Raw genomic sequence first — 8788 nt, forward strand, 5'->3', positions numbered from 1 at the left:
GCCAGAATATATAAGGTGATAAACAATACCCAATCGACTAAAGAGTTATCTTTAAAAAAAAAAAAAAGACTAAAGAGTTAGCTCAAACTGTAATTTTCTTTAGGGACCAATGGCCAATTGGCCATGCATACACATGACCACTTCCTATGATCAAAAAAGTAAGTTACCCTAAGAACAGGTGATAAACAATCCCTAGTCAAACGGCCCAAAATTTAACAAGATAATGTCCACCACATGAATGCCACGTGTTAGGACACTTCATGCATGTCACTATGACACGTGTCAACATAGAGAATTTACCAAGATTATAAATACCCATCTCATTGATTTGGTTAAAGCAATCAGAAACAAACAAGTTCTTTTGACAAATCAATAAACTCAAAACCACAAATTTGTCTTTTGTTTAGTGAAGAAAAACAAATGGATCAATCACAGAGTATGAGTTACAATGCTGGTCAAGCCAAGGGCCAAGCTGAGGTAAGCTCTAATGGCTTATTATTCTTCAAACATGACTTGCTCATGATGTGTGATTTTTATGCATGATGTATGGTGTGTGATGGGTTGGTGTTATTTTTTAGGTTAAGAAGGACCAAATGATGGACAAGGCATCAAATGCTATGCAATCAGCCAAGGAATCTTGTCAACAGGTTCAATCTTCATTTCTCATCAAACTTATAAGTTCAACTAGAGTAGGTTATATAAACTTATAGTGATCATTTTTATACATCAGTGATATTTGGGTTTGGTGTGTTTTGTATGATGTAGGCTGGACAACAGATGAAAGAGAAAGCACAAGGAGCTGCTGATGCTGTCAAAGATGCAACTGGAATGAAGAAATGAATTCAAGATATCTAGTCTCAATAAAACAATGACCCATCCAGTTTTTGTTATTCCTCCTAGCTACTACTATCCTAATATCATATGCTATGTAGTCGATAACAACGATTTATCGTTTATCGTTCCGTTGCTGATATGCAATATATATATCAGCATCTGAGAGATAATATTGACTACTTAGATGATCATAGTGTTTTCATTTTCTGCATTTTGTTTTGTGTTTTCGGTCACTCTGGATGTTCTTTTCTTGTACAACAATTGCTATCATTGTTTTTAATGTTTGAACAAGCAAGAAATCTACGAAGTTGAAGTTATTCATGAATGTCATTTTTGTTTTCAGTTTCCACTTTCTTTAATTATTCAAACTTTGAGAGTTGTTTGAATTTCATAGGGAGAAGATGACTACATTATCGAATCTAAATAAGTTACTAATATCAAGTTAACGTCGTAAACTTTAGTTTAAGTAAAACTCACATGACATATAAAACAGGAAATGGGACTCCGATATTCACATGCTCTTCAAATCAGCTACAAAATCTTGAAGATCTTTTAACTCAACTGCTGAGAGACCTACAAAAAGGAATAGAACTTGTTCAGTTTGGTTCTCATGCATTTTCTGTTTGTCCTAAAGAGAAAAGATTACCCTTGCTCCTTTGGGTCATAAACTGGTCTTCGGATTTTCCATATACTCTCTTTGTTCTAATGTGATTGAATTTCTCCAATCTCTTGGTCTTGAGGTTTTCCAGTTTCTGCTGGAGTTCAGTTGAAGTTCTTACTATATCTGCAAGCAGCGACAGGTTCAATGATATCTTCTTTTGACACAAACTTGAGATAGAACAATGTAAACTTAAATTCATCACTAATTCACAATGTACAATATACATTTCGAGCCCGAATCATGTGCTTTCTGTGAAGGAATGAACGTTATCTTGTCCTAAAATACCATGAAAAGAAAAACTGGTATACTGAAACTTGTAGAGAAGCATTTATCACATAAGATTTTGAAACTTAAGCTATTCTCCCATCATCTCTATCAAACCTACCCACTAAAGATTTCAGGATAAATGAGCTCGTAAAAGATATACCTTCAAACATATCTTGTGCGGGGTTCTGTTTGTATGCTTGCAGTGCATCATTAACTGACTCGGCACGGCTAGTGCTTAAAGAAGACTGCTGCCTCAGATCATGGAGCTCTTTTTGTAGCTCAGCTGACTCCTTTCCAACCTGAAGGATTAACCAATTAAGAATGTCAAGTAAAATTAAATTAATCGATACTAGTGATAGAGATAGCTTAAGATCAAGTTGTGTGCTTTGCACCGTAAAAAGTTTCTCTCTCAATGAATCCAACTGATTGTCCAGCTCTGCATCGGACAGTAGATCTTCACCCATCACTATGTCATTGCCATCCTGCTAAGTGCTAACATATATCATTAAAAGGACCTCTAGATTACTAGAAGGACAGAGGTACTAGAAGGTTTTGGTATTAAAACACTTGTCAGTTTTAAAAATAACTTGGCCGACTACAGTTTTTTCTTATCACAGCCAAAACTTCTACTCGGTGCATTGTGCACACAGAGTGGTGATCATATATTTGAAAGCATGAAATAGACAGTTTAAAGTCTTGTTTCTTGGACCACCCCATCCCATCCCCTGACTTGAATTGTTTTCTCCCTTTCTCCTCCAAGTTTTACGAGGTAAAGACCCAAAACTGTTAAATGTATCTAAAATTTCAAAGTAAGGTTTTTCCGGGAGATCAGAAGTTCAAAACAACTAAGTAGATGATATGAGATGGGGCCCTTGGTGTTTGTTACATATGTCGACATGGGCCATCAATGGTGATGAAGGCAATTTATATACTCATTTAGTGGACTATTCTCGATAATTGGCACACAGTTTGTGGCCATTATAAAGGATTGCTGAAATTAGCCCGAATGAGATTTAAAAAGGTTCAGCCTGTCTACTGCTGCTATAGTATCAATCTCTATGATAGAGTTCTGATGTACATGTGAAATTATAACCTATCCATCATTTGGAGCATGTAACTTACAGTTTTGGGTAACACAAATCCTTCAGGAACAGCAAAACAATGTCGAAGGCAGTATTTCTCCCACATACCCAGACGTTGGTCTAATACTTCTTGAATCACGTTACGAATTGAAGAAATGCCCTAAAAAGGCAAAAGATCATAAGCATAACGAATATGTCACGACTAATTCAGAACTACAATTTATAGGTTATAGCATGAACCAGACTTCTAAATTGTTTTAGGAATTCAAACCAATTCATTGAATTTCCCCAATTAAGTTCTTAGATTCAAGTGACTGTTAGCATCTAGAGAATAAAGATGAACCCTAATAAGTAATAACCGTTAACCCACATTGATCAACTAGAACATTTTCAAATTGATCAAGATTAACTTTACCTTCGTTAGATCTTGTGACCCATCTTCATCTCCATCCTTCACAATTTCCAATGCCTTTCTATAGATTAGTTGATGGAAATGAATACAATCAGAAACATAAACATAGAGAACTAGGGTTTCGAATTAGGGTTCAAAATCAAGAAACCCCTAAAAGAATGAAATAAACAAATTTAAGTAAGAAAATCGAACTGTTCATAAAACTCAAAAGCCCCATCGACTGTGTCATCAACGGCATTGAGAACTTCATTTATAAAGAGCTGAGGGTTTAGATTCAAAGAATCAAAAACTTTCTCGCTTTCAAATCCTTCCATTTTCGCTGCCCAGGCATGATGAATTTCAGTATCAGTAATAATTGACAACATCAAATTCAATCTAGAACAGTATAGCGAGAGAGATCATCGATGAATCCAGAGGGCGTACCTTCAGAGGGAAATGCTTTAGGGCTTATTAGGGTTTCAAGATTGCACTTAGGAATTTGAGGATGACTCTGAATTCAAACGTTCCCGCCAATACACCCTTTTAAAGGTCGGAGCCAAACCCCCGCAGAAGGCTTAACTTAGGTATTAGGGCCGATAGCAAAAGATCAAGGATTACGATTAGCAAAGTTTAAAAGCATTTCTCAAAAAAAAGAAAAAAAAAAAAAGTTTAAAAGCATTTAAATCGTAATGGTGGTTTAGATAAGCTTTAGGCCCGTTAGTCAAGATGTTTATAATCCGACATTTATAGGTTTATAGCCCGTATTGCATATTCATGATTTATCAATGTCTTGTAATAACTCTTGTAGTCTATTTTCTGAAGAAAAAAAATATATTTAGATCATTTCAGACGTAATGTCCTTTGTAAGGCTTTTAGGTCTTATCACATATCAAAATTTTATTCGTTGTTCGTAGGCAAGTTAGAGTCTAATGTACAAGAATTTGTTACCGGAAATCTCTAGAAAGTCACTCAAAAAACTTCCACAATTATTAAATATGAACATATACCTTTAGTTCAGGCTTTAAACAATTTTCCATCAGTCACCCTGGGATTTTACCCCCCGCACCCTTTCAGGGGTCGTCTTCTGATACTATATGTAATGCCAATCCTTAATAATTATCGACAGTATCTCTGCCTTATTGACATCCAAACATAAGTCCGACGAGTACACTGCGTTTTTGTTACTAGCGAAGGGTAGACAAACCCACAAAAATCCATGACACTTATTAAGTTTGATCACGTCAGTATAACAGAGTCTCCAGATGCTCACTCAATTAATGTCGGACAATCACATCCATAAAATAAAAGGGAGATTTTATAGGGCCCCCTCATTTATGTTAAAAGGCCCCCCTTCAATGATAATTTACCAAGTAAAATGGTCCATGGGGAGGCCTTTTAACAAAATTGGGGAGGCCTTATAAAACTTCCCAAAATAAAATTTGCATACTTGAAAAAGATTTTTTTTATGATTCTTAAAAAGAAATTGTAAGTGTTCGGATGTAATAAAAAAGGTATCAATCAGGCAGAAAAATAGTTTCTTCTACCTTTGTAATTGGTTGTTAGCAACTATCCATACAATTATATTAAAACAATTATACAACAAGATCCAATTTTTGTGGACATAGGATTACACCTCGTATTCATTTATAATTTGAGAGGAAAATTTAGAAGTTTTTGCCAAGTACTAGAACCACAGGATTGGAATCTGTTATAAGCTTGTTGTAGAATAGAACAACTCTTTAGGCAATCATCTTCACTGACTGCTTCCAAGAATGGGCTTGATTTTAATTCAAGAAAGAAAAACTTGATCATAAGAGTGGAAAGAATTCAGAAGACCAAGAAAGGTTTTGAACTTCCTGAAACAATCATCATATATTCTTACCTCTTACAAAAACTCATCAGAGCTGAAGCTGAATTCTCATTTCAAAAAGGTACAAGCAACAAACAAGAAGAAATAAACTACCAAAGACGTCAGTAATTCGAGCGTCCATGTTGGCTGCAGTAGAACTGATGGAACCATTGGTACGAGGAAAGATCCACACACCCACCCAACCACAAGAGCTCCAAATCTGTAACAAGAAGGCATATACACAAATTTAACTAAGAAGGAAAATAACGTCGAAAAAAAGTAGTTATTTCTCATTTTACGAGTAAGAAAATTATACCCAAGAATGGAAGCTCTAGCTACACTCTTGGTCTTGTCATTGAGGAAGTAAATACAAGCTGCTAATGAGATCGCCACCTGCAGAAAAAAGCATAGTGTTTGAGGTTTAGTGTACTTTATATTTCGGATTATGAATATTAAGACACCATTTAATTTTAGCAGGAAAGACATAGTGGTCTTTTTCTTGCTATCTAAATCTGACTCAGCTGAGCCTGACTTGTCTGACTGAGTCTTCTTATGGGCTCTTAATTCAGACCAATTTCGCATCTGACCCAAATGGTCACAAAATGAGCTCTATCAGCCATTTAGATGAGAGTCGGTCACAAGTCAGATAAGAACATATTTTAAGATTTGACTTGAGTCATATTAGATCATCTACTATAAGAAAGAAAAACCACCTTAGACAGAAAAGAAAAGGAACAGACCTGAAAAGCAGGGCCACCCTCGGCTGAATTCATTATACTCCAAGCTCCCATGAAAGCAAATAGGAATAGTCTTCTGAGAATTACTTCTGTTGGAGGCATTTCGATGAAACTAAATAAGGTTTTTAACCAAGAAGGAGACTCTTCTACTTTCTTTTTCAATCTTGTTTTCAAGTTGAACTTCGTTTTCTTCCTCTCTTTGTAGCTAGTCATCAGTAGTTTCTCAAAAGCGGCTTCAATAGATTCCTCACTTCTCTCATGTCCAGCGTATTGTTGCAATAAGAAGTTGCGTGAACTCCAGATTTCTTCTGTGGAAGCATCCTTGCTTATTCCGAGGCGTTTATAAGGATCCCATGTGTTCATTCGAGGAAACTTCAAGTTCCCTAGAGAAAAAGTAAAAATACAAATCACTTTATGAATCTACAAGAAAAAATTTAAGGAAAATCAACTTTAAGAGTCAAAGCCATTAACTGTAAGAAGTCAGGTAAATATGTGAAGCATCGGCCACTTTTATGCTTATGTAATTAGCAAAGCTCAAGAGGGAGACTAACGATCGAGATAGAATGAAAAACAAAGGCTTATATTAAACTCAAAGCTCTCAATAGTTCTATTAAGAATTATGGTCTGGTACGGTTGCTGTGAGATGGGAGAAATTCAGTTTACAAAAATGTTTTGTTTTAAAATCTAATAGGTTTAATTTCAATAACAAAAAATGTTATTATAATGAATAGATGGCTTATGAATCTACATTATAGTCCCATGCCCGAATAAATGCACCAAAAAAATTTCCCGAACACCTAATATCATAAGGGTTCTCTTAGAAGAATACTCAGCATTATGTATCTTTAGAGCTCTGCAGAAACCTTTGCTCAGTCAGTCCAACTAAATACAGTAACAGTGATTGAGACTTAGAAAGGATGTATATCATTCTCTAGCGGCTACCCATAAAACAAACCACAAAAAGGAGCAGAAACCTAAGCTACCAGCGCTAACATCCATGCCACAGTAGCCAACTGTATCGACACTAAAGTACTAAACCAGTGCAGCCTGTCCTTAAATGTGGCTCACCTCACCTACCGCTATTCCATAAGATGACACTCTACGCCAACGCATAACAAGTGTAAGTGAATAGGCGACTAGCGAATAGCCCAACTCGGGTAGCCAACCAACCCGTTTTCAAAAACCGAGTAAGACGCATCGTTCAAGTGGCGCCTAGCGTATGGACAACGCCCATCCGGTCTAGGCAACAGTTTAGACGAATTTCTTAGGTGTAGTTTACGTTTGTAGCTGAACGACAGCGGAATATACCCACAAGTCACCCCTCCTATGACTGTAACCCAAGATATATGTCTGGTTCTACCAGCAAACTTTGAAATTAAGTACCCAACTAGTCCACCCAATAAATGATAAATCCCTACTTTCTAAGTGAACTCTCTAAACTAAATTTTCTACAAACCAATTAATCAGCAAATTAGAACAGAAAATCTCTTCCATACAAACAAATTACCTCCACTTGGTGAATCCCCTGAACATCTAATCCGTGTACTAACCGACCCATTCGTCCTCGTCTTGTTCAAATTTCTGCAACAAGAAAAAAATTAGATTCAAACAAGAGAAACTCAAAATTGAAAATGAAATCATAGATAGACTATCAATAGATTCATAAATGACCTTCATTTATATATAATCAAGTAATCATATTAGGTTTTCAACTAATAGGGAAAAAAAATTGAAGATGGAGTTGAAAGAAGAAACTAATAAATTGAGAAAGAAGGAATTACAGTTTTCTTTCGGTGCATGAGTATGATGAAGTAAGAGTGGTGTTCGCGAAAGATAGAGAAGCCATTTTATCTGGAATAGTGTGACAAGAAACCCTAGTTTGTATTTGGCCTCCTATGCCATTAAAAAGTAGAGTAAAAAATTGAAGCTTGAGAAATCGCAGACGAGGGGAGAACCGGAGAAAGATAACTCCAGATGATTTGTCTAGAGGGAGGCGCCTCCAACACTTATATGGGCGCTTTTAAAACTTCATCACTTTATTGGCGCTCCTTATTTTCTTGCTCACATATCCCTGTTTTTTTTTTAAGAAATCGACTACGATATATTTTAACTATTACAAGGCATTGATACATCATGAAGATGTGATAAGCACGATAACTGCCTAAGTTAAATCGATAATGAAAGAGGCATAAAGCTCAACTGAACATGACATAAAACCCGACAAATTTATTACAATATCTATACTTTAATAACAAAGTTCAATAAACTATCAAATCCACTTCTTTCGGACATCAAACCTGTGACCTTCAGAGTTTTGGAGTTTATGTCAACATTATCAACCACTCGAGCTACCAAATGTTGACTCACAAATCCTATTTGTTACTTCCTTCCCAGTATGAAGAAGGGGTGTCTCTAACGAAAACGACCAGCGCTTTTAACACTCAATAGTTCTGACTAGGAGGAATTCTATTGTCACTAAATTTGGGTATGCGCACTGCTGAGTGCTTTAGGATTTAGCAATGTGAGCACCTGTGAGGTGGGTGCCCACTCCCTCTTATGGGATCCCAGACTTGGTCCAAATTAGAGACTCTCGAGTCTCTGACTATTAAGTCGAAGACACCAGAATATGTATTATCTCTAGGGTGCGTCTATAGGCGCCTCCCAAAACTACTGTAGGGGCCTCCCCTCTGTAGTCGCCTCCCTAACCGACTATAGGGGCCTCCCGAGCACCTCCCTCTTCTCCTCCTCTTCTTCGTTTTCCTCTTCATCTCTCTACTTTCAATCTGAAAATTAATCCCAAATCTGAAAATCAACCAACTAAAACTCATTCATCTTCAAAAAGATTTAACACAAAAGATTAAACACAAAACGATTATCCATTTTCTATCTCCTTTGGCTTCTTCCTCTCTATCTTAAACCATCTTAAACACAAAACTGAAAATCCTAGATTGACCATCCAATTTCGAA

At 36.3% G+C, this 8788-nt stretch overlaps 3 protein-coding genes across 4 annotated transcripts; 1 reads left to right on the forward strand and 2 right to left on the reverse strand.

Moving 5' to 3' along the window:
• Positions 1–340: 340 nt before the first annotated feature.
• Positions 341–1159, forward strand: LOC147563368 (uncharacterized). The gene is made up of 3 exons (XM_086637256.1): positions 341–477; positions 579–647; positions 766–1159. The coding sequence occupies exons 1-3, from the start codon at positions 421–423 to the stop codon at positions 838–840; spliced, it is 201 nt and encodes a 66-aa protein (XP_086493382.1). The 5' UTR covers positions 341–420; the 3' UTR covers positions 841–1159.
• Positions 1160–1193: 34 nt separating this feature from the next.
• MIS12 (minichromosome instability 12 (mis12)-like protein) lies at positions 1194–3857 on the reverse strand. 2 transcript variants are annotated; one of them, XM_086637246.1, is made up of 8 exons: positions 3680–3857; positions 3449–3575; positions 3260–3317; positions 2885–3004; positions 2155–2244; positions 1923–2061; positions 1481–1618; positions 1194–1407 (listed from the first exon to the last, which is right to left on the reverse strand). In XM_086637246.1, exons 2-8 carry the CDS (start codon positions 3568–3570, stop codon positions 1346–1348), a joined length of 729 nt encoding a protein of 242 aa, XP_086493372.1. In that variant the 5' UTR covers positions 3571–3575; positions 3680–3857; the 3' UTR covers positions 1194–1345. The 2 variants fall into 2 exon arrangements, with proteins under 2 accessions (XP_086493372.1, XP_086493365.1); XM_086637239.1 differs by having other exon boundaries at positions 2155–2247; positions 3680–3830.
• Positions 3858–5072: 1215 nt separating this feature from the next.
• Positions 5073–7819, reverse strand: LOC147563370 (protein CHAPERONE-LIKE PROTEIN OF POR1, chloroplastic-like). Its single transcript, XM_086637097.1, has 5 exons — positions 7603–7819; positions 7329–7402; positions 5825–6204; positions 5401–5477; positions 5073–5304 (listed from the first exon to the last, which is right to left on the reverse strand). Exons 1-5 carry the CDS (start codon positions 7665–7667, stop codon positions 5154–5156), a joined length of 747 nt encoding a protein of 248 aa, XP_086493223.1. The 5' UTR covers positions 7668–7819; the 3' UTR covers positions 5073–5153.
• Between the last annotated feature and the right edge of the window lie 969 nt (positions 7820–8788).

Source organism: Eschscholzia californica, unplaced genomic scaffold (genome assembly GCF_041429995.1).
Source record: "Eschscholzia californica isolate CP2 unplaced genomic scaffold, dmEscCali1.0.p SCAF_1, whole genome shotgun sequence".
Lineage (NCBI taxonomy): Eukaryota > Viridiplantae > Streptophyta > Magnoliopsida > Ranunculales > Papaveraceae > Eschscholzia > Eschscholzia californica.